Source organism: Canis aureus, chromosome 23 (assembly GCF_053574225.1).
Source record: "Canis aureus isolate CA01 chromosome 23, VMU_Caureus_v.1.0, whole genome shotgun sequence".
Classification (NCBI taxonomy): Eukaryota; Metazoa; Chordata; class Mammalia; order Carnivora; family Canidae; genus Canis; species Canis aureus.
In genome coordinates this window covers 25,836,619-25,861,577 of record NC_135633.1, presented here as the reverse complement: position 1 = coordinate 25,861,577, position 24,959 = coordinate 25,836,619, and the positions used below count along the sequence as shown (strand labels likewise).

At 44.2% G+C, this 24,959-nt stretch overlaps 1 protein-coding gene and 1 pseudogene across 4 annotated transcripts in view; one reads left to right on the top strand and one right to left on the bottom strand.

Annotated features, from left to right (window-relative positions):
* Nucleotides 1-24,959, top strand: part of CLPB (ClpB family mitochondrial disaggregase) — a 142,580-nt gene that overhangs the window by 22,501 nt on the left and 95,120 nt on the right. For all 4 annotated transcript variants that reach the window (XM_077866884.1, XM_077866882.1, XM_077866883.1 and 1 more), the window contains exon 3: nucleotides 8,321-8,407. In XM_077866884.1, the coding sequence (XP_077723010.1) occupies nucleotides 8,321-8,407 (87 nt within the window). The remainder of the gene's footprint in view (nucleotides 1-8,320; nucleotides 8,408-24,959) is intronic.
* Nucleotides 17,721-21,552, bottom strand: LOC144295538 (large ribosomal subunit protein eL33 pseudogene; annotated as a pseudogene).

Below are 24,959 nucleotides of genomic sequence, written 5' to 3'. Positions count from 1 at the left end.
CAGTCACACAGCCTGGAAAAGACAGAAAGATGCAGGCTCATATCCAAATCAGTCTAAGGCCAAGGCTGATACTTTGTGAACCTCCATGTTGTATTTGTAAAAGGAAGCATTGGACTGATTGATCTCTGCAGATCATTCTTCATATCTAGAAATTTAGAAATCATAAAACCTTATGTAATAGGAAAGAACTAGTTGTGAAGCTTGCAGGTTGCATAAATGCCCGTCGGTCTCCTCCCTCACTGCTTACCCACTTCCCTTTGGAGTAATTTGGATATGGCAGTGCTGGAGTGGGCCATCTCCCTGATAGGGAGAGCATCTGGAGAGCTTCCTAGAGGAAGAGTCCCAAGAGGGGCCTTGAAAGAGTGCGTAGTTCAACTGGCAAATGCAGAAGATGCCTTGTGTTTGTGGCGTTAGAGCACCAGGAACCTGCCTGAAGTTGGCTGACTGGAGCTGGGTTCTGACAGCAGCCTTCTTCCTCCCTTCCCCTGCCCCTCTCAGCCCAGGCTAACTGGGTAGATAAGGCACAGATGGAGGCTGTGTGTGGATTCTAGCCCCAGGCGCCTCTGCTTCTGCTCCGACAGCCTGGCCTGGTGCTGTTATTACTGTAAACAGGACCTTCTGCGAGGCTCCAGCCAGAGCCCTTTGCCCAGATAGTGATCATGATTGAGTCTGCATGGCTCACTGCTTCCAGGCCTCTGATGCAGGTGGGCCAGGACTCCCTACCCTTCAGCCCCCTCCCCAGCTGCAGCTGAGAGCTGGTTAATGCGAAGGATCCGGAAATCAGTTGGAACAATGCACGATTGAAGTTCAGTGGCCGCTTTGTATTGATTGGTTATAAAGAAAGAGGAAGAAAAATCAAGTGGTACCTCCCTCCTCTGCGTGGAAGAGCTGGTTAGCCAGAATAACTCAAAACTGCCCATATCCCTATCTGAGACTCTCTTCCCTCCTATAGCCTCAGCCCAAGGAGTTGTCTTTGGAAGTTTTGCTCATGCCTGTGTCAGGAATCCACTTCTCAAATTTTAACATTATACATATTTAGAATCCTAGGATTTTATTTTATTTTATTTATTTATTTATTTATTTATTTATTTATTTATTTATTTATTTATTTTTTATTTATGATAGTCACAGAGAGAGAGAGAGAGACAGGCAGAGACACAGGCAGAGGGAGAAGCAGGCTCCATGCACCGGGAGCCCGATGTGGGATTTGATCCCGGGTCTCCAGGATCGCGCCCTGGGCCAAAGGCAGGCGCCAAACCGCTGCGCCACCCAGGATCCCCATATTTAGAATCCTAGGATTTTAGAACTAGCAGGGACTTGAGAAATTTAATTTAGGTCTGTTATTTTACCACAGAGAAAAGTGAAGCCCAGAGAGACAGATCGGGATCACACAACTAGTTACTGAGAGAGCCGAGCCACAAGTAGAATCCATGGCCTTTAGCCCCAGGCCTGCATGTTAGGTGTCCCCAGCCCTGAGCCTGAGAAGCTACACCCACACCCCTCCATATATACACCCGAGCCTAAGTTCTTTGAAAAAGATAGGCCCACCAATATAAAATAGATAACCTCCAACACGAGACAGAGGTATTGGTGAGAGTGTGTTGGGAAGTGCTATAGACATGTACTCATTCAGCCCATGTGTGGCCATTGTGCCAGCATAGGGAGTGAAGAGACTGAAGGGGGTGGGGGAACAAAGAAACTAAGAAGTGTTAATACAGGTTAGCACAGGCCAGTGAGGCAGCATCAGGGGCTGTCTTAGGGAAGGCTTCTTGGAGAAGGAAAGGGTAAGCCCCCCCCCCCCACCTGCAAGAAAGTCTTGTTTCAAAAAAAGAGTAATAGTATGTTCATTGTTGGAAAAAAAAACAAAACAATAAAACTTAAAAGAATACAGAAGCACTCACAGCAGGAAGGGAAAATTTTACTCTCTCATCCCCTTTCCCCATTAACTGTTTCCTGTTTGGTCCCCCAGCCTTCAGAACTCTCCTGGATACCTGATGAGACTAGCTTTGTTTTTCTCCTTGATTTGTTAATCTCCTATGGTAATCTTCAGGTCTTGGGTGAGGGAATCCTCATTCTACCGCTGCCCTTGCCTGGGGATTTGAGACTGTTTATCAATCCACAGAAAATTTTGAGGACTGATGGTCCAAGTTCTGTGTACACCTTTCACATATCCTAATTTACTGTGTTACTTCCTTAAAATGGGATAGGTACTAAGTGGAAAATTATAATAGCACAGGCTCTTCTGTTTGTCTAGTGCTTTATTGCATGTCAAGTATTTCTATACATTTGTCTCATTGTTTCCTCATGGTACCCCTGTGTGACCTATAGAGTAGGGCTGCTGGTCCTCTCTGTTTCTTAACACATATGGAAACAGGCTCAGAGAGCAGGAGCTGTAACTGAAATGAGGGGACCAGGTGAAGTTCTGAGAGGCTAGGTCATTCATTCATGCATTCCTACCTACCTACTAAGTGCTGGGGCCTGCATGTGGACCAAGTCCATTCTGCTTCCTCCCCTGCCCCACTCCACTGCCTGAGAGGGGTGCAACATCTGGGGGGGCACCTCTTGATCACTAGTGTGGTCTCCTCCCTGTCTGCTGTCCTAGAACATCCCCAGTTAGTGTCACCCACCACTGTCCTGCCAAGCAGGAGGCCTAGTTCTTTAGGGAAGGGCCTTCTACAAGTCTGGAGGGAGCCCAGAAAGGCCTACAGTGCCCAGCCCCCGGACACAGGCTGCTCTGCCCCGAGTGGCAACCTGCATTAAGCATTCCACTTATCATCTCAGGGATGATGGAATCCTAACCTTTTCGGAGACACCATGCTCTGTCACAAGCATTGCTCTTTTTAAAAGAGATTAATTCACTTGCCACATTTTGTCCGTTGGTGAAAATCACTGGGGAGAGCAGGGGTGGCTTTCTCAGGCCTCAGAGGCCCTTTCAGCCACTCTCAGCAGGCAGCCACCCGCGCGCCCAGCTGGCCCTGGACTTTAAAATGACTGCCCACTGGGCATTCACTTGCAAAGCAACAAAATGAAATGGAGAAGACCAGAGTGTGTGAAATGCTAACTTTGAGGGGGCTGCTCTGTGTGGAAGGTGGGGGGGGGGAGGGAACCCACCCAGCTCTGAAAGGAGGAAAAGTTGTTTGTAGTTGGGTTCTTTTGTGGTGCTTTTTAATGTTGCTTCTAGTCTTCCTTGATTTACCAGGTGCCACCACCACTCCTCAATGGAGTGTACTTTTAATCCTCACAACCACCTTGCAAATTAGAGATCAGTATCTCCCAGTCACAACTAGTAAGCAACAGAGCGAGATTCTGAACTCCAGCCCTTGGACTCCAGCATCATTGTTTTTTCCATTATACCTGAGCCCCAGGATTCTGCAAAAAATGATGCTCAGTCGGGATGCTGGGTAGGGCTCAAAAGCTGGAGTGTCACCGAAGAACACTGAGACTTACCTCCTAGACGTGACCCTTCAGGTTGGTGGAGGCCTTCCCTTCAGATTTCTGTGCCCTCTCCTGAAACCTTCATGGACCCATGAGGAGGCTGAAGCTTAGAATGGGATACTTTCTCTAGCATGTAAGAGTAGGAAGCAGCAGCCCTGGAACTAAAGCCCAGGCTGCCTGCCTGCTCTCTGCTCTTTTGGCTCTGGTCATGAATAGGATAGCAAGTTTAGAAAAGCCCTCTTTCCCAGCAGTCCTCTTAAAATCATGCACTGTAGGAAAAAGGAAAACCTCTAAATGCTAATGGGCATTTTCTTACAATTAGCCCAAAATTGTTGCTTATCAGAGACGTAAGCTAAGACAATAATGTGAGATCCCTTTAGACCTATTGGACTTGCAGTCAGTAGGAAGCTGGTAATTGCCAGGTGTTGGCTGGGAGAGCAGTACACAGGAACACCCCTGTCCTGCTGGCAGGAGGGTAGATGGAGCAGATGTCCTGGAGAGGACCCTAGCACAATATAGTCAAACCAAGTAATATAAACCCTAAAACCCAGGGATCCCACTGCAAGTACGTGCCCCAGAGAAATACATCAGGCCAGAAGGGCACATGTAAGAGGATGTTCTTTGAACATTGCCTTTGGTGGCTGGGAAATGGAGGCCTGAGTGGGTATCTCTGAGAGAATAAAGAGGGGAAAATCTGGTGAATGTGCCCTGGAGAATTATAGAGCAATTTCTAAAAATGGAATTACTGTATACTTAGCAGTCTGCGTTTATCTTGAAATGCAATTATTTGTGAAAAAAAAAGAAACAAATACATGTATATGCATGTGTGTATCTCTCTCTCCCTCTCTCTCTCTCTCTCTCTCTCTCACACACACACACAAGAGAAAGAGAACACTGCTTAGCTTAGGTTCTGGAAAGCAAGAACCTCTGTCTTGTATTCTTCTCAGGAGCCAGCATGCAGCTGGGCACAGAGTAGATGTGTACACATTTGTTGAATAGATGAATAGGAGAGTGCCTGGAGCCAGGCTGGATGAATTACCCAGGTCATCCTATCTGACCCTGTCTTAGAATCCCTGGGTATTGGCCAACCTGCTACTGCCAGCTTCAGACTAGAACACTTTGTCCATTAAAGGGGTGGAAGTGTAGGGTAAGGTGGCAGGCAGAAGCCACCCTGTATTGAACACCTGCTGTATGCTAGGTACTTGGCTGGGATCCCAGCAAATTAGAAGTTAGTGTCCCAATTTAAAGGTGACAAAACAGACTCAGAAAATTGATTTGCCCAGGATTATCTAGCTATACTAGAATTTGAATCCAGGTCTAATTTATTCCAGAGTCCTTTATTCATCTTTTTCATTACACTATACTCAGCCCTCAAGAGACATGAGGAGAAGGCACCTCTATCCTTTTTCTTTCTTTGGCCCTGCCTCCAGAGCAGAGCTGCTTCCAGAATTCTCAGGGCCCAGGCAGGGCAACATGGGTTACTAACCCACTGGAGACAGGAGGGATTCCAACTGCCTTGAATGTCTCCTGGCCCTGACCTCTTTTCTCATTTTCCTGTTCTGGTTTGTCTCCCTTGGTCTGTGTTACAGCAGCTCCCAAACTGTCTTCTTGTCCCCACTTTCTCCTCTCTCCTCTTTCAGATTCGGCTTGCTTAAGCTATCAGGTTAATTTTATAATTTCTTTCCCCAAAAAACCTTCAGTGACAACCCCTCTGCCTGTGGTGAGAGGCTAAGGAATGCCAAACAGGTTTCTTCTCTGTTGCCAGTTTTAGTTGATTGATGATGGCTGATTGGAATGAGCGTTGAGAGTTCTGAGGCTTTTTCAAAGGCTCCACAGGAGTGCAGGACAGTAGCATGCATGCCAGGCATTTGTCAGCCTTTTAGATTGGGTTTTTAACCTAAGATCTGTTATTGATTTCATGAAGACCTTTGAACTCCTGGACATTGTGTGTAATTTAAAAGTTCTTTTTGAGTATGTGTGTTCCTATGCACTTTTCTGGAGAGAGTAAAGCCTGTGGCTCAAAAAAGGTTGATACGCACTGCCTTGGCCTTCTAGCTTGGCTTTAGTGATCTTTTTGTAGGCTCTGCATACCTTGGCAGCTGCCTATTTCTCTGCTGTCAACTGTCACCTGGATGGATCTACTTGATGGTCTCTGAATGTACCTTCCCATTGCTTCCCTGCTTCCTTTTATTTGACTGCTGTGCTCTTTCTCCTATGCTTCTAAACTGTTCCTGTTCTTCAAGGCACACTTCATGTCTTTTCCTTCAGAAACCTCTTTGTTTTGCTTTAGTTGGTCCTGATTTTCTAGCTTTCTGGACTGAGGACCAGAGAAATGAGGCCATCTGATCAGAATCACAGTTAGTATCAAAACTCCAGGCTCCAGACTCTTAGACACATCCACTTTCCATGGCACCTGCTAAACCAGAGAAGGTTTTTTAAATGAGGAAGGAGGTTTTGTGCAAAAAGATTTTTGTCTCATAGAGTTCTTAGTCTCTTTAATATTCTTGGCCATAGAAAATTATTTCTGCAAAAAGAAGCTTAACTGTGTGTGTGGTAAAGAGGCCCAGGAGTTTCACCAGAAGAAAAATTAGAGGTTAGAGATGAGGGTTTCCTAACCTCCTCTCTTGACAGTCTTACCTCACGTTTTGGGTCCAGTCATGCTGCCTTCTCTGGGTGAGAGGCTTTACTTCTGACTGACATACTCCTTCCCCTCCCTTGATCCCATTTGTCTGGCTAACTTTCTGGCATCACCTCTTCAGGGAGGCCTTCCAGGTCACTGAGACTGAACCAGGGTTAGGTTCCCTGGGTGTGCACCTGCAGCCTGCGTGCCTCCATTCACAATGCTCCTCCAATGCATCCTTATGTGCCTGCTGGCCTGTCTCCCCCTGGGGTTTGACAGTACCTGACTCCTTCCTTGCATCAGCACAGGCCAAATGAATGCAGACATGTTGTGGCTCCTCTTCCCAGGCCCTCATCACCTGCTTTCTTCAGTGCAGAGCTTTTATTTGGCGTCGTCCAGATGAGCAATTAGTGCAGATTGTGGCACAAGAGTGGTACTAGGACTCAACTCCAAGCCTCCAGACTCTGCCGGTGTCCTTTCATTTGGTGCCTCCTAGCCTCCCCAGACACCCTCCACCCATTCCTCATAAGCAGATTCTGCATTGGTAAATTGCTTTTGACTTTTTGGTCTCCCCCTCCCCTGGCTTCCTGCAGCACTTCTGATGGAAAACCACACACTCCAGGCTTTGATTCCCTACTATCCTTAGTCCTCCCTCCACAACTAAATCATTTACTCCCTAGACAGACTCTGTGTCTTCCCACTCTCACCCCAGAATCTAGAACAGGACCAAGCACATACAATGATTTGCTAAAGTCCGTTGAGTTTCTTGTCTTCCATATTCCGTGGAGCCAGGTTCAGTCTGGAGGAAAGGTGGTGAGGTGAGAAGGATTCTGGCTATAGAGCCATTATCAACCTGAACTTCTTCAGTCACTGATTGCCCCTTAGCTAGCTTTGTGACCTTCAGCAAGTCATTTCACCTCACTGAACCTGTCATCTCATCCATGAGAAGAGGTTAATTAATATCAATGCTTTAAGCTTGTGTGAAGAATAAAATAAGAGCATGTGTGTCAATTTCTGAAGGCAGTTCCTGCTTATAATAGGTGCTCAGTAAGAATTGATTCTATTTACTCCCTTTCTTTCTGCCCACCCCCACCCTGTAGGGTCCCCTGTTCCCAGGACCCAGAATGCAGGATTTAGTTGATTTTTTTTTAAAAGCCCTGTGTTTGTTAGTTTATTCAACAACTGGAGCTCCTACTCTGTGCTAGGCACTGGCATAGAGAGTCAAATAGGCTTTTGTGGGCTTTCCTAGAAACCTAATCTAGCTTTGTTTTGCTTTGCTTTTTGAAATATTTTATTTATTTATTTGACGAGGAGAGAGAGTGTGAACAATCAGAGGGAGAAGGAAACAGGGGAAGAGGGAGAAGCAGGCTCCCCGATGAGTGGGGAGCCTGACATGGGGTTTGATCCCAGGACCCTGGGATCATGACCTGAGCGGAAGGCAGATGCTTAACTGAGCCACCCAGGTGCCCCTCATCTAGCATGTCTAACATTCTTTCCATCTCTCCTTGGGTTCAGGATTTTCAGTTTCTGGGACACCTGGGTGGCTCAGTGATTGAGCATCTGCCTTCAGCTCAGGGCATGATCCTGGGTTACCAGGATAGAGTCCCACATCAGGCTCCACAATGGGAGCCTACCTCTCCCTCTGCCTATGTCTCTGCCTCTCTTTGTGTCTCTCATGAATAAATAAATAAAATCTAAAAAAAAAAAAAAAAAAGATTCTCAGTTTCCAAACAGCCACCATATAGAGAAACTTGAGGAGTGTGATCCTTTTATAAACTGTTAACTACCTAGGGAAGCTATGTCATTGGGCATTCAGTGCTAAACATAGGGAAATTCTAACGACAGAAAAGAGATCTTTGGACTGGAGCAGCCAAGGAAGCCTTCTCAGGAGGGAATCCTCAAACCAGGATTGTACCACATAACGTGCAAGTAGGATTAGTGTAGGCAAAGAATCACAGAAAGAGCATTCTGGACCAAGGGAGTGGGAGTGTCAGGGTATTAAGGTAGAGAAGGCACATTCTTTCCTCAGAAGGCTGGGAAGATAACAGCAGGGGTTGGACTCATTCAAGAGAAGAGTGAGAGAGATAGGAGAGGCCTGGGGTGGAAGGAGAGAGGCCAGAGCAGCTAGGATGAGTACTTAGTTCTCAAAGTCCTCTGACCATTTTCAGATTCATCCAGCCTCCCTGTTTGTTGACTGCGTCTTTTTTTCCACTCTTACTTCTGTGATAAGCCATATACTGAAAATATTCCTCTGTTTCTTTCTAGGCTCTTGTCAGAAGGTGCAGATGTTAATGCAAGGCACAGACTTGGCTGGACAGCACTTATGGTGGCAGCCATCAGCCGAAACGACAGGTGAGAGATCTTCTTCCACACACGGGTACCTTAGCCAGATCCTTGCAGACCACGTTCTAGAACCCTCTCCCCCTCACTTTTCTTTCTCCTTGCTTTCTTCCCCCAAGAGGCAAGGTGATGGACTGAGTAGAAGGTCAGGTCTACATCTGGTGCAATGGAAAGTATAGGAGATGTGGAAAGGGAAGATAAACCTTTGGATCCTAGCTCCATCTTTCATTTGCTTTGTGACATTAGGTGAAGTCATTTGCATTATTGAAGCCATGAAATGTTTGCAAGCCTGTGTTAAGTGATTGAAGGTACATGTGTGGGTTCCCTTCATGTTTTCGTTATCTGTCCATGTGGAAGAATCTAGTCACTGTCCCCAATGAGGGCTCCACTGGGCAGTTTCTTTGGAGGTTCTGATGGAAACTAGGGAAGGGGAAGGTACTCCCTCCCTCCCATTGGAGGCTCTGCTCTTTTCCTGTCCACTCCCCCATTCCCTCAGGGGGAAGCTATTTTGTAAAGATTAAAATAGTCCCCCTATGCGTAGAAAGTTTATCTCCAATTCTCACAACTGCCACAATTTTCAAAGTTCTCATTTTGCAGCTGAGAAAACTGAAGCTCAGAAAGATAAAGTGATTTGTCTGAGGTCACGCAGATAGGGGTTAGAATTTGGTCTGGCAGGCAGCCCTGGTGGCCCAGCGTTTTAGCACCGCCTTCAGCCCCGGGTGTGATCCTGGGGTCCTGGGATCGAGTCCCATGTCGGGCTCCCTGCATGGAGCCAGCTTCTCCCTCTGCCTGTGTCTCTGCCTCTCTCTCTCTCTCTCTGTGTGTGTGTCTGTCATGAATAAATAAATAAAATCTTAAAAAAAAAAAAAAAAAGAATTTGGTCTGGCTGCCTGCAAAATTTGTGTTTTACTTTACCTCACTGCTGCCTCCCTTTGCCAGATCCTGGATGCTACCTCTTCATCCCAGTCTAACTGTAGTTATGCTAAAGAATTGATTAAGAGCAAAAAGAAATGCTTTCAAAGAAAACAGACTGGGCATGTTAGTAGCAGCCAAAATTGATAGTTTGAGGTACCAGTTTTAATTTTTCCTTCAAGCAGATCATTAAAGCTTTTGTCTGCCACTACTGGCCTCCTTTGGAAGGGTCATAAATGTGATGGAAACCAACAAAACAGGGATTTTCTAATATAGAGGAGGTACTGCCTTGGACTGGCTGAGAGGCTTAGCTGTGTTTGAGATCTCTTTTCTGTGTTCCTCTGTCCTGAACTTGTTCTCAGAGCTCCATTTCCTTATTTGCCTCTTTAGCTACAAGCATTTAAAAAATAACTTGTAAATAGGCTTTGCAGTTGACTGGTCTGGAATCCAGTCCTGGTTCTGACCCTTAGTTGAATTTCAAAATTCTGTGAGTATCCTTTTTCTTCACCTGAAATCAATTACATTTATGAACATTTGGTAAATATCTTTTTTTAATTTTAATTTAATTTTTTTTTAATTGGAGTTCAATTTGCCACATTTGGTAAATATCTACTCTGAGCCAGACTCTGCTAATCCCTGGAAAATCAGACCTTGGGAGCTGAAGGTCCAATGTGGAAAAGAAAGGCAGATAGAGAGACAGAGTATAGTGTAACCAGTGATGTCAGAGCCATGTGGAGAGAATATTATCAAAGCAGAGGGTATGAAGGGACTGAATCTGGCAGCAGAGTATATTCTTGCTATATTTTTGTGAGAACCCAGTGAGATAGTGTAGGTGATACCTGTTACTGATGATTAGTTGTTACTCTCTGTTGCCCATGTGACATCTCTACACACAAATGTGTGTTTATTCTACCATTGTTAACTCTACCCACCACCACTACCTCCACCCTAGGCACCAGTTTTCTTTCCTAGCTTATGGGTATCTTCATCCACAAGAGACAGCAAGCAGGTGGTGGAGGAAAGGGAAGGGGGTGTCCATCCTTTCTATATGTAGTACTTTCAGCATTGAGACAGACTAGGAAATAACACTATACTTAAGATAGTGGTCGCTCAGTGCGCAGATAGCTGGTAGATGTGCCTCGGGGACACTTTCCTCTAATTCCAATGAATTGTTGGCTTAACTGATTGCTTTGTCTTTTTCCAGCGCGATTAGCAAATCAGTGATCCATGTTGAGAAAAGTGAGAGTGTTAGGTTGTATTTACTTGTTTTGGTTCCTAGGACTAATTATTTGTGTTTTAAACACCAATATTGTGTCTTCTTTCTTGCAATGCCTAGGGACAAATTTTAATTGAAGGTAGTATACTTTTTAAATTTATTCATATCATAATTTTTTTTGGCACATACTGTTTGCCAGGCACTGTTCTCAACAAAGATCCCTTCTTTCATAGAGCTCATTTCTATACTAGTGGTGGTCTGTGTGTAGAGAGAGGCAGGGACAGACAGTAAACAATAAATACATAAGTAAACTACATACCATATTAGAAGGTAAGAAGTGCTATGGAAAAAGGAAAAACAGAACCTGATAAAAAAAAAAAATGCTGTGGGATGCCTGGGTGGCTCAGTGGTTGAGCGTCTGCCTTCAGCTCAAGGAGTGATCCTGGGGTGCTGGGATCGAGTCCTGTGTCAGACTTCCTGCATGGAGCCTGCTTCTCCCTCTGCTTGTGTCTCTGTCTCTCTCTCTGTGTCTCTCATGAATAAATAAACAAAATCTTAAAAAAATAGAAAGAATGCCAGAAGTATCTTGGTCAGGGTGAGTAGGCCTCAGTGGCAAGGTGCCTTGGGAGTGGTCTTGAAAGATGATCATGTCTATACCACCACAGTCTGCCAGTAAGGAAGTGTACTGATCCTCAGTTTATCAGTCACCAAGCCCTTCTGGAATCATATTGGCCAGGCCTGAAATACCACCACCTTTCAAATAGACTTGGATGAAAGGGGGGTAGAGGAGTAGCACCCCTTGATTCAAGGCTGAAAGCAGAGAATCTTTATCTCCTTTAGACAAACTCAAGAGAGAGGTTCTGAGAGTATCTAGTCATTTCACCTGCAACTGCCTTTGGTGAGTGCCTGCTTCATGCCTGTGTCCTGAGGGATATATCATAATAGTCTCTGTCCTTAAGGAGATTAACATCTTGTGAACTATTATTTATATATGTATTTTTAAGCTTAATTTTGAATAGTAAAGACAGTACTATTTTATTTAATTTTTAATAAAAAATACAGTACCATAGAACAAAATTTTTAAAGTATGTATGGGAACTTAATTTATAATTTATTCTCTCTTTTTATTTCCAAAAAGGGTTTGCAGTGACTCAAATTAAAATACAAATATAAATGTACACAGGAGAGTTAAAACTGGATCAAGATCAGAAATCATATTGGTAAAAGGAAAGATAATTGTATCAGGATTGAACCAGAGATTTTCTTTTCTGAAAATAGGTTTATTGTTTTTGTAAAAATAATATAGAGAAGAAAGTAGCAGTCAACTGAATTCCCTCTATCTAGGGATTGATCAGTGTGTGTGTAATTTTACGTAAATGGGACCATGCTATACTCTAAATCAGGTAATTAGTGGAATTAAGTATTAATTTAGATTGAAGTTTACTGATGAGCAAGACAAAAAAAAAGAGACAGCTTGGTTCTTCAAGAAAGAAGAACTTTGTTCTGATACCCTTTATGTTATCATTTTACATGTCCAGCAAACATTTTTTTTTCAGCAAACATTTTTTTAAACTAAACATCTAGTGCTAATGTGCTACGCTATGGGCTGACTCAGATAATAAGCATCACAGCCTTTACCTTAAGAAGCTTACTTGGACTTCTGACATCAAGGACTCAAGTAATGTGATGGCCATTGTCTTCAGTAGCCGTTCTGCCAACGATTTACCAACATTCTACTAGGATGATCCTTTTGCCAGCCCTAGTAACAGCTTGGGTGTAGTAGTGACTTGAGGAACAGTCACTGGGAGCTGACCCCTTTTCCATAGTGAGGCCTCTATAAGCCTCATGCTGCAGGCACTTGTTTAGCTTGAGTCTGGGTGCCTCATTCTGTGTTGCACTTTGACCCAGCCTAGCTAAAGGCTAAGCCATAGGGTCTCAGGATGATCACTGTGACTTAGCATAGCCTTCACCAGCTCGTGCAAATATACCCAGCCTGCAGCTAAATTCAATTAGTTTTTCTTAAAGAAGGGAAAGAAATCCAATTTTACCAAAATGGACAGACGGTGGAAGGCACTTTGATGTTACAACCTCTCAGTGATGCTTTACTTAGTCACAAGTTCATAAGCAAGAAGGCTTAATTACTTGGGAAAACACAGGATTAAAACTGGACACAATGGCTGAGTATCCGCTCTTAGGCGACTTGATTCGAACCCATGTACCCAGTTCGTGTGTGGTGCAAACTTTGATGTGTGCTATGACAAGCTGAAAGTCATGACCCCCTCAGGGAAGCTCCTTCATATGGCATTTGCAGGATGTGTAGGCGGAGAGGCAGGGCCTGCCAGGCCTGTTTGCTCAACTTTGATGTCCAAGCAGCCACAGGCCCCACTGTTTGCTCTTTCACTGAAGGATGGATTGGGAGCCTCCTACCTTTCCCAGTGGACAATGGCCAGCAATGGAGTGTGACGACTGTTGACCATTCCAGGAGGCTGGTGGACCAGAACAGGGCTTTTGGGAGGTGCAGAGCCTGGGGGGCCAAAAGCTGTTTATAGGACAGCCATTTCTCCAGATGTAGCTTTCCTTAGAGTCTAATGTTGGTTGGGCTCTTACAGTGGAGGTAAAAATAGTGTCATGAGTTTTAGCAGGTATCAAGTACTGCTTGACTCTCCATCCAGTGGCACTGAGGTATTTGTGTCCTGTTTCCTCCATCAGTGTGTATATGCAAGGGATGGTGGTTTGGCAGAAAAATGGTATGATTTAGATCCTTATAATTTTTAATTCTTCAGAAAAGAAGCTGTCAACACACACATCTGATAAAAGAATATTATCCAGAAGATATAAAGAACTCTTATAAATCAGCAATAAAAAGACAACCAAATTTTTAAAAAATGGGGGAAAGATTTGAGCAGACATTGACCAGAGAAGAGGTGGATGGCAAATAAGCACATGAAAAGATACTTAACATTAGTCATTTAGAATGGCTAAAATTTAGAAAACCTGACAATACCAAGTGCTGACAAGGATGCAGAACAATTGCCATCATTGCTGATGGGAACGTATTGTGCAATGGCCACTTTGGAAAACACTTTGGTAGTTTCTCTATATATGAGAATATAGGTAAAACATATAGGTAACATATATTTACCCACAACCCAGCAGTACCAACTTTGTCCATGAGACATAACAACATACATCTTCAAAAAGACCTCTATGCAGGTATTTGTAGTAGCTTTGTTCATAATTGCCAAACATTGGAAATCACCCAAATGTCCATCAACTGGTAAATGGACAAATTATGGTACGTCCTTACAGTGGACCACTACTCAGCAATTAAAAAAAAAAAAAAAAACTATTTACACATGCAACAACCAGGACAAATTACTATTACGATTATTATTTTTTTAGAGAGAGAAAGTTGCATGCACATGACTGGGGGAGAGAGAGAGAATCTTAAGCAAGCTCCATGCTCAGTGTAGAGCCCTATGCAGGGTTTGATCTCACAACCCTGAGATCTTGACCTGAGCCAAAATTAAGAGTCAGATGCTTAACTGACTGAGCCACCTAGATGCCCCAGCAGGGACAAATCTTAAAAGCCTCATGCTAACCTAAGCCAGACACAAAAAACTACCTATGGTATAACTCCATTTATATGACAGTCTGGGAAAGGCAATGCTGTGGGGACAGAAGCCAGGTTAGTGACTGCTAGGGTTTAGGAGTAGAAGGAAGGGCCCAAAGGAACTTTTGGGATGATGGAGATAGTCTAAATCTTGATTGTGGTGGTGATTATACAATGAAAACTCATCAAATTCTATATCTTAAAAGGATGCATTTTACTATGAGTAAATGATACTTCAGTAAGTTGACTTAAAAAAAAAACTGTTTTTAAAAAAAAACTGTTTAAAAAGCCATCATCCCTGTCTAATTTTCATTATTAATTGCGACCAGTGGCAAACTAAGAATTCACGTTTGAAGTGTAAAAATGAATTCATATAGTTCATGGTAACCTGGAATGTTTAGATTTCCTATTGTTGATGGTATTTCACATTAGAGTACTCTATACTCTAATTGTTAGTAGAGAATAAAGGTTTGTGAATTCTCATGATTTGTAATGTCATGAAATATAATTACTAATGAATAATGATAAATTCACTTACAAGTGATGTACAATGAGCTTATATAAATTCACAGCATATCCTGTTATTCTTAATAATAAGGAAAAAGTGCAGGGTACAGGACTGGGAGGTTGCCTCTCATCCCACATCATCCTCAGACTCCTTGTCCCTAGACCACCATGCAGAGAGACCTCTTAAATAGTGTGGCCACTGTAGTACTTCAGAAACCAAAGAGCCTGAAAGAATAGGGTGGTGGGGGAAGATTCAGATTTGAATCCACTTGGGCTTGCTGGTTGCTTTGAAAGCCCCTACCTCAGAGAAGGTGAGGCTGTGAGGCAGAGCTCCAGCAAAACTGTTTGAAATTCCCCACAAGAGTCTCCCTCCCTCCTCTGCCTTTTCTCCCAGAGTACATTTCATCAGCATCGGAAGGACTGCTTCCCGGCACTGCCTTCCCTGCTTGGCTGTGGTCCCTGAGGAGCTGATCTAATGAGTGGCTAACACGCATTTGCCAAGGCCTTCCTGGATGTGGTACCTGGGCTTTGTTAATTTTAAAATGCCGCCATCCTTGGCTGAAGACCATTTAATTTCCTCTCATAGCAGTCATTTATTTTTAGCATTTGCTTATTTTTCCTGCACCTTACTAAGGGGGTGGGTGGTGGGCATTAAACCCTGTCTTTAATAAACGAGCAGCCCAAACCAGATTTCTGTCCTGCTGAAGAGGTTGTGCAGACCTTTCTTGGTGGGGTCAGCAGCTGCATAGGTGTTCTTATACAGTGATGCTGTTCTTGCAGCTGGACCAGGGGGAGCTTTCCTAGGAGGCTTCATTCTTTGCTGGCTGGCCAGAGGCAGAGAAGGTAGAGCACCTCTGCACCTGTGCTTCAGTGCAGGTCCTTAGGAGTCCTGACGACGTAGAGATTCTGTCCTGCTTTAGAGGCCTACAGCCTCTTCCCAGGGTCCCTAGCTTGTTCTTGGCCTGGCTGCTTGTTACAGAGGGGTGCTTCCTTTGGCCCAAGAAGGCTGGGCTTTGTGCTGGCTGGTCTTCTGATGTAGTGGTGATCATGGCTATGGTTGTGATTGAGTGCCTTCTGTGTGCCAGGCCCACGTCAGGCACTTCCTGTGTTGGCGCTAATCCTCACTGCAATTTCAACAGGGAAAGATCATTATCCCTATTTTGCAGATGAGGAAATGAAGCTCAGAGATGCCCATGGTTGTCTTAACAAGTGAAAGAGGGAGCCAGGATTTGAAGCCAATTCTCTTTGAATCAGAAATTTTCATTCTTCCTACTAGATATACTGCCTATGGAGGGAAGGGGTGGGAGCAGGGCCATGGATGGGATGGACTAAGAGGTGCCAGGACCAGAGTCAAGTCAGCTTAGTCAGGGTTTCTTGATGACCCACTGGGGTCAAGATATGCTGCATGATTATGAGAAGTCTAAAACCAGACAAACCACTCTCCTTGTTTCAGAAAGCTGACAGGGGGTGCCTGGCTGGCTCAGTTGGGAGAGCATGCAACTCTTGATCTTTGGTTGTAAGTTTGAGCCCCACGTTGGGTATAGAGATTACTAAGAAGAAAAAAAAAGAAATCCTAAAAAAACTGACAATCAGTAAAGGGATAAGCAAATCTCACTTTTTTTTTTTTTTTAATTGTGCAATGAAGCAGAATATGGTCAGTGTCCTAGAGAACATCAGCTAAAGTGCCAGGCAGAGATCATGCCATGTAGAGGTGAGATCATGAAAGGAGGCCTTTTGCACAAGGTGGGCCTTGAAAGATGGACAGGAATTTGATGGGTAGAGGTGGAGAATAGAGGGACAGCACTTCTGGAATATCATTACTACCAAAGGACTGGTGTGAGCATAAGTTCACAAAGGTGAGAAAGTAGGAATGTGCCAGATCTAGTTGGAGGTGCTGGCAGAGTCTCAGGACCAGAGAATGCGAAGGAAAGGCCTAGCCAACAGGGGCCACGATCCTCTCAGTCTGTGATAGTCTAGTGTCAGTACCTCTGTAGCTCTAGAGCCACGATTACCTGGGTTCAACTCCCAAGTTCTCCCTCTTACCAGTTATTTACTTTGGCAGATTCTTTCACTTCTCTGTGATTGTTTCTTTAACCATAAAATGGGAATAATAAGCAGATCCACCCCAGAAGGCTGTTTTGAGGTTTAACTATGTAAATATTGTAGTGTTTAGAACAATGCCTGCCATATAGTAAGCACTCAATAAGGGTTGACTACTTTAGTTAGTGGTGGTAATGCCTTAGTTGTTATTATTACTGCTGATTGTGGGTCACTCCAGGAGAAAATTAGTTAATAGTCTGCAGGCAAGCCTATTTTGAATGTGGGTTATTACTTGTCTCATACCAGCACCTTTAGGTAGCTCAGAAGCAGAAAGCCTTTGGAGTTTCTTTTTCCATTCCTTTTCATCTAAGAAGCTGGGCTTAGAACATGAGACCCCAGAGCAGGGCATTTTTATGTGGGACTGGCTCTTGTCCCGGGTGGCCACCTGCCTGATGCTGGACAGTGTGCAGTATTTCCCAGCAAGGAAGGGTGGGTGAGGATGCTGGCCAGGTGCCCAGAATGCCAGCATCATGCCCCCAGAAAAGTGTGCCGGGTTTGCTGTTTCTCCCACTGCTGCTGTGGCCGATTATGTCTGAGTAACAGTCATTTCTAATCCCATTTGGAATCGTTGCTCAAGATAATCCTGTTTCATAGTAATGATATTCCAATTCCAGCATGCACCGATTCTAGTTTGGCAGATGCATGCCTTGACCTCAGGAAACCCAAGACAGTGCTCCCTGGAAAGCAATGCCAGCTCATTTGCCTAACATAACAATCTCAGGGTAACTCCCCTTCTCCAGCACTATATCGAGTCCTGGGGTTCTGTGTTCAGGGTTCTCATGGAGAGTATCATTTGGGACCAGGAGAGCATCCAGTGTTCATCCAATTCAGCTGCCTGGGGAAGGATGTTCCACTTCTAGGGACTGTGATATGGTTCACTCCCACACCTCTTTTAAAGACATCAGATCCACATTGTGCCATAAGCTTCTTGCTTGCTTATTTTTTATTTATTTTTATAAGAGAACAAATCTACACCTTTATTTATTTCTCAGTAAGTTTAAGGGGTACAGCATCACATGAATTCTGTGGCCAAAGGCTTTAGCAGGAAGATTGCTTCAGAATTTGACATGAACCATGCCACTAGTTCCATGAACACGAGTTACTTTTCCCTAGATTGCTCAGGTTTGGTTCAGTGTGCCACCAGGAGTCACTGTGTTGTTCTTTGCTTTGTCCACCTAAGCACATCCCTTACCTAAATAGAATTCAGTTTCATCTCAAGCATAAACCCTTTCAATCTTAAGAAGAGCTGTGCGCTCCCTCTGGTTCCGGAGACCTCACTTATAGTCAGCAAAAATGGCCTTAGACCACAGCCTTTCAGACGTATTTGTTGTTTCAGGAGTCCTTTTCCCAGCAGGCCTCATAGGCTCCAAGGTGGTGGAAAGAAGTGAGCTGCTAATTTAAATAGAGCTGCAGGCTAGTGGATCAGGAGTATACGGTAATATACGGCAACATAGTAGGTTATCTGGGTTTCAGTAGGGTATTTGTCTGTATCTCATTATACCCACATGACTAAAGTATGTTGTGGAGAATAGTTCAAATGGTGAATGACCTGTTTCATATGTTGTGTATATATGATTAGAGACTGGAAAGCAAACTCTAGTGGTGAGCCACGGGGCCCTGTCCTATTCAGTCATTACATCACTGATTCCATTGAGATCATGGATAAATGCCAACCCAACTGGCAGATTAAATGAAGTTTAAAGAGAGAGGGAATATGTTGGGTAAAAGAATCAGAGATATTGAAAAAAGAACCCAGTGGGCTAGGACAATGGTTAAATCTGTGGTGATAAACATTAATAGGAATGAGTTTAAGTATATAATTAAAAACAAAAGCCAACTGTAAAATCAAGAGTGAGGAAGACGTAACTTAGCAATAGTAGCAAATAAAGCCCAAGAGCTGACTACAAACTCAGTGTGTGCATCAGCACGTGCAGTTTAAGGCCCCAGAAGTAAACTGATTTAACAAATATTTACTGGGTCTTATGAGTGAGGAACAGATACCTGGTCAGGCACAGCCTCTGCTTTGGGAAGTACATATTCTAATTGTGTGTGACTTAGTGGTGAGGAACAAGGGCTCTGGAAGGAGACTGCCTGAGTTTAAAACCTTCCTTTACCTCTTACTAGCTCTGTTTCCTCATTTGCAAAATGTGAATAACAGCACCTACCTCAGCATAGGGTGGTTATGAATATTAAAATGCACATAAAATTGTTCAGTATGATGCCTAGTGCATAATTAAGTACTTGATAGGTATCTGCTGGTGTTATTAGTATTTTTTGTTTTCTTGTTATTTTCATCCAGAGTTTAGGAAATATAGCAGCCCCAGCATGCTTTGATAGATCATTTGCCTAGAGAGAACCTAGTCGAGGCCCATACTGTAGTGAAATCCCTAACAACCAGGACTTGACCACATTGGCTTATAGGTTCAGCAACCATGTCTTATTGAGCACAGATTGAAAGACACGAAAGATATGGATTATATTTAGAACTAAGCTGAGGATGTGAAATCGAGATCACCTGGGAAACCCTGTGATGGGTGACCTTGTTTCCATTGGCCCTCTCCTTAATGTGCCATGTCGTCCTTGAGCCTTGCCCCAAATGATCTCACATTGTCTAGGTCCACCATTGATTTTGACCCTTGTCCATCTGAATGAGACTCCGTCTTAACCCAGCTAGCTTTATGATCTAACTTACTTTACCATCTGAGAATGTCACTATCCCTGGTACATAGTAGAGGTTCAGGAATTATGGGATAGTAAGGCAGACTAATAGATGATGGTTGGATAAGTAAGGACCAGTGTGGTTTAGGGATATATGTCCCAGGTTTGGCTCCACACAGACCTGGATTTGAATCTTGGTTCCAGTGCTTAATTAATGTGTATGCTTGGGCAACTCATGTTACCTTGCTGAGCCTCAGTTTATTCATTTATAAAATGGGACTAGTACCTCATTGCAAGTGGTATATGGATTTGAAATAGTGAATGTACAGTGCTTCGCACACTGTGGCTACTATATTGTGATTAGTATATCTACCTTTTGAGGGAAGTAAACAAATGATTATTATCCTCTTTTGAGAAAACTGTGGCACATTTCTACTTTGCCTCCTGACAGTCCTTTATTTCCTAAGGAAGCTGGCTTTAAAAAAAAAAAAACTGCCCTCTCCACCCTCTCCATTCCTGGTTCATGCCCCCATGCCACAGAACCTTTAGATTTAATACATGCCGGTGCCTTTGGTCAGGCCACCCTGCTTTCCTGACCAGCCCAGAGACCAGCCAGTAGACTGAATGAGCCACAGCTCATTTGACTTTCCAGCAAACCTCCTGAACTGTGACCTCTTTGCTTCCTCCCTTCATCGAGGTGTGCGCTGGGTTGAGAATAGGTCAACTCTTTGTCTTCTCCTTGGGACCCGTGACACTCATCACAGTGACCCTAGGCTTTGGATGTGGGGGGTAGAGGGGAGGAGGAGTTGGAGGAGCTTCTCCTGAAGCTCAACATTGTGTGGGGACGACCTGGAGCTGGGATCACTGCCCTTCTTGCTTCACCAACTCCAGCTGCTCGCCAGCCGTCTTTGACATGCGCCTGGCCCAGCATAGGCCTCGGCCCACACCACAGGTTTCCTCGCTTTTTCCTAAACAATGTGACAACCCCAAGCCCCTCCGGCCACTAAGAGCAGAAAGCCTTAACGTCGATCGATGTAACTGGCCTCCTGTGCATTGTGACACCCCACTGTCCTGAAAGCAGGAGCTCATCAAGGTCAGTGTGAGCCAACCTTCCTACGTGTGCTCCCACCTCTAATCTAATTACAGCCTGATCAGCAAATTAAAATGCACCCCAAGGGGGCCGTGGCTCCAAAGGGAGTTCCATGAGTCCCAGGAGCTGCCATTTCAGGACCACCCTCCTATTCATTTCCTCAGCTTTGTCTGGGAACTGCCTGGTGGAAGGCAGGAAAGGCCTAGTGCTCAGGAGAGTTTGAAGGTAAAAGTTTTCCACAGCTGAATCTCCTGCAGCCTAGTTTGCACCCTCAAGTGGGAGTTGTCTGGGCAGGCCTGAGACTGTTGCATCTACCATTGTCCTCCACTTCCCACCAAATAAAATAATTTTATTTATTCATCCTTCATTTATTTATGCACTCATTCAGAAAGCATCTACTGACCACTTAGACCCAGGAGCTGGGAATGAAAGTCAAGAGATGGCCCTTGCCTCATGGTTTAGCAGGAAAGGCAAATAAAAGTAAATAGGTGATCATGGTACACTATGATAAGGGTCACCTACCCATGCGGGTGAGTACTACATTCTGGGTAGGTAAATAGGAAGGGCATGGACCCAGGCTGGGGGTCAGAGAAGACTAAGGTGAGTTGGTGACCTTGTCACTGAAGAGCCCTGAACGTGATGAGCACTAACCAATTGAAGTAGAGGAGGACACTCCCAGCAGAAGGAATGGCACATTTGATGGCCTTTGGTGTACTTCAGAAACTTCATTGTTTTCACTTGGGTCCTTAATCCTTCAGTCCATAAGACCCACTAGATTGTCATAAGAATTAGAAGTTCTGCAATTGAAAGTCTTCCTGAAGGAATGAACTTTTAGAACACATGGTCAAGTTCAGTTAATGATTAATAGAAGGGGCTAGGGAATCAATCAGCCCTTTTAAAAAATCATGTCAGTGTTATTGCATGTCTATCCAGCCTGTTGCTTCTAACTGCTGTATCATATTTCATAGCGTGTCCCTTCCACATTTAACTTACCTGTTCTCCAGTGGCAGACGCTTGATTGCCTGCAACTTCCCACTGTCACAGAATGCTGGGATGAACATCTTCCATGTTGCACTTTATGGATCTCTGTAAGAATTGCTCTGGGATGTATATATTCAGAAGTGCTGGGTCATAGGGTAAGGAACTTTAATTTGATAAAGTATATTACAAGATTGGCTTCTAGAATGGCTGCACAGACTGTCCTCACAGTGCATGAATGGTCCCAGAACCCCATGCTCGCTCCAACATTTGGCATTTTTCAGCTTTCTAACTTTTGTCAATATGTTGAATTTAAAGGGACATCTCATTGTTTTAATTCACATTTCTCTAATAACAGAGGAGCTTGAAGATCTCTTCATTTACTTAAATCTTTTTTGTTTGTTTCTTCATCTGTGAATTGACTGCATATCCTTGTCCCATTTTTCTGTTGAGCTTTCTGATCCCAGCTTTGCTGCTAAAACCTGACTTGAGGCAAAGTGCTCCCAAGGTTTGTTAGCTGTCTGGGAGTCAGTATAAGTAAGTGAGGGGCAGTATAGCAGAGGGCTAAGGACATGGACTTTGTAGCCACACTGCCCTGGTTTGAACTCCTTACAGCTAGTGATAACCTTAGGCAAGCTACTTAACTCCTCAGTGCCTCAGTTTTCTTAATCATAACCTGCCTCATAGGGTTGTTGTAAAGATCAAATGTGTTAATAAATATGAAGTGTTGAAAACATGTGGCATGGAGGAAGTATACACAAATGTTAGCTCTTATTAGACGACTGTCTTCCTCCTATTTAGCCACACTCTGTACCCATGAGAAAATAGGTATTTATACTAGCACGCAGTAGAAACAAGGCAGAACTGAGAACTGGTTCTCAGCCTAGGATGGGAGCTCACCCGTACAACCTTCACCTATAGTATTCACAAGGCCCAGTCTTTTTGGTGAGTCAGCTCACGTGGGTGGAGAGAAGAACAGAACAGATTCTGATGCACGCTCAGGAAGGCACATACTGCTGCTAGAGCCAAATCGTTAAAAGACAGACCCCCCAATCCTCCTGGGCTGTACACATCCTGTGAATCTCCAAATTAGGGAAATAGAGTCTGGAGATTATCTCTAGTCTTTGAGGCTAATAGTGGCACTGGTTTTCTTTCCACAGGCCACCAGAGACCAAATCCTGAGCTGGCTCAGAGAATTGCTGATACTCTTAAGTCTTTGCCCAGGGAGAATCTGTGGAATAGTCAGCGTAGATCCTCTGAGGAGAAATGTTCCTTGTGGTAGAAAACATAAGTGCATGGAATGATATACTCTGCCCCCTGTAATCTAGCTGTTAAGACCATGAAGGCCTAGCCCATACACTATAGCCTGTTTGGTACCAGCTACCCAAATTTAAGGCAGTAATACCTAACCCCAAACCTACAAAATGGTGACAACCAGCATGCCAGCATCAGAACAAGGGGAGGCTGCATTTATCTTTTGGTAGATCACCTCAAATAGCAGTGTCTATTTCCCTTTGTGCCATCAGATTCTCTTTTTACACCTGACCTTGTACTCCCCTTGTTAGCCAGATGGGCGATCCAACTTACCATCTCCCTATGTAAGTCACCTTCTTCCAAATACAGTTCTGAACCTGGGGATTTATTTCTGCTTCAGTAAAAAGCATCAAAGAGACAGAAATTACTTCATTTCCAAAGTCTCACTGCTGCTCCTGGTTTCTGCTTTTTCCTTTCCTTGATCTCTGATACCTGTATATTCCTTGGTTTCTGCATACCTACTTGGTTTGTGACCTAGTGTTCTTCTTTAGCCTCTAGTCCTTAACATTTGACCTGGCTTTTGACTCTGTCTCATATCTGTGCTTTACCTAGCCTCTGGCCCTCGGTTCTGTTTTGACTCTAAACTTTTTTTTTTTTAAGATTTTATTTATTTATTCATTAGAGACAGAGAGAGGCAGAGACACAGGCAGAGGGAGAAGCAGGCTCCATGCGGGAAGCCCAATATGGGACTCGATCCTGGGACTCCAGGATCATGCCCTGAGCCAAAGGCAAACACTCAACCACTGAGCCACCTAAGTGTCCCAATTGACTCTGAACTTCTTAATACTTGTTGGACATGGCCAACTGCTAAGCCTGTTCTTACCAGCTTTGCTTTAGCTTTGTCTAACCTGACTAGTCTCCTACCCTATTTTTGCCATGCTGTAGCCCACAGGTCCAGGAAGTTCTTTTGGTCATCGAAGCTAGCTTTGATCACCAAAGCTAAGCATAGTCATGTAAGCCCTCTAGCCTGATCTGGGCTGGCTTCTCCAAGAAGGGCCTGATCCCCATGAAGGTCTGGATTAGATGCATTGTAAATAATGGCTGTTGGACAGAAAGCCTCCTAGCCATCTGGCAAGGTGTTTGGTGCCACTCTTGGCCACTAAGCAGCCATAGTTCCTTTAGTCCTAGCTATACCCCCTCAGTGGGGCTGCTGCCTTTGAGTTTTATTAAAAGTGAAGGAAATCTTGTCTGAGGTTACAGAATGAGTCACTAGCTTGGTTGCTTACCCTCTTTGGCCTCCCAAGTTTGTGAAGTGAATTGCCCATTCCCTTTGATTGGGTTAGCAGTCCGAGGGCCGAGCCTCGTCACTGTCTTCTCTCCATCCTACCAGACCACTGTCTGCCCTCCAGGGCCAAGGGCAGCATACTTGGTTGCTTGGACACGTCTTGCAGCCTGCAAATTGGACAGATGGAATCAATACTCATGAACCTGGAGAGGCCCAGGTAGCACAGTTAGTGACAGTAGCTGCCTGGAGGGACAGCCTGCCACGGGAGGGGTTGTGATTGAATAGTGATTGGATACAGCAGTTGAGGATTAACCAAATTATGTCCCTTTGAGTTTAGATCTACAAACCTTTCTCATTTGGATTTTAAAACAAGCCACCTTGTGCAGAATATAGCTGTGCTGCCTTAACAGAGCTGTGCCAGTGTGAGTTCTGGGGAGAGGGGCAGTCAGGTATATATCTGGTGCCTACTTCAGTCCAGATTCATATTCATGAACATTATACGGACAAAGAGAAGAGAGCTCATATTTGTGGAGCTCCTTCTACGTGCCATGCACTACTGAGTTTTACATACTTAAAACCTGTGAGGGGGGCATTATTATCTCCATTATTCTGGTAAGGGAATAGGTGTCAGATGTATAGTAATTTGTCCAGGATCACAGACAGTAAATGATAGAGTTTTGATTTGAATCCAGATCTCTCTGTGCCTGTTATAAGATATCATGCTGTTTTCTCAGTTTCAGTGTCTTGATTCTCATTTCTCTTGACTTCCCCACAGACTAACCATAGGGTCAGGAACATAGTAATAATAATAACCAGCATTTGTTGAGCACTTATTATGTGTCAGATGGCGTTCTAAGCACTTTTCATGCATTAACACAGCCATATGAGCCAAATGTTATTATCCGCGATAATTATGAGATTGCAAAATGATGTTCTAATTTCATTGTTCCT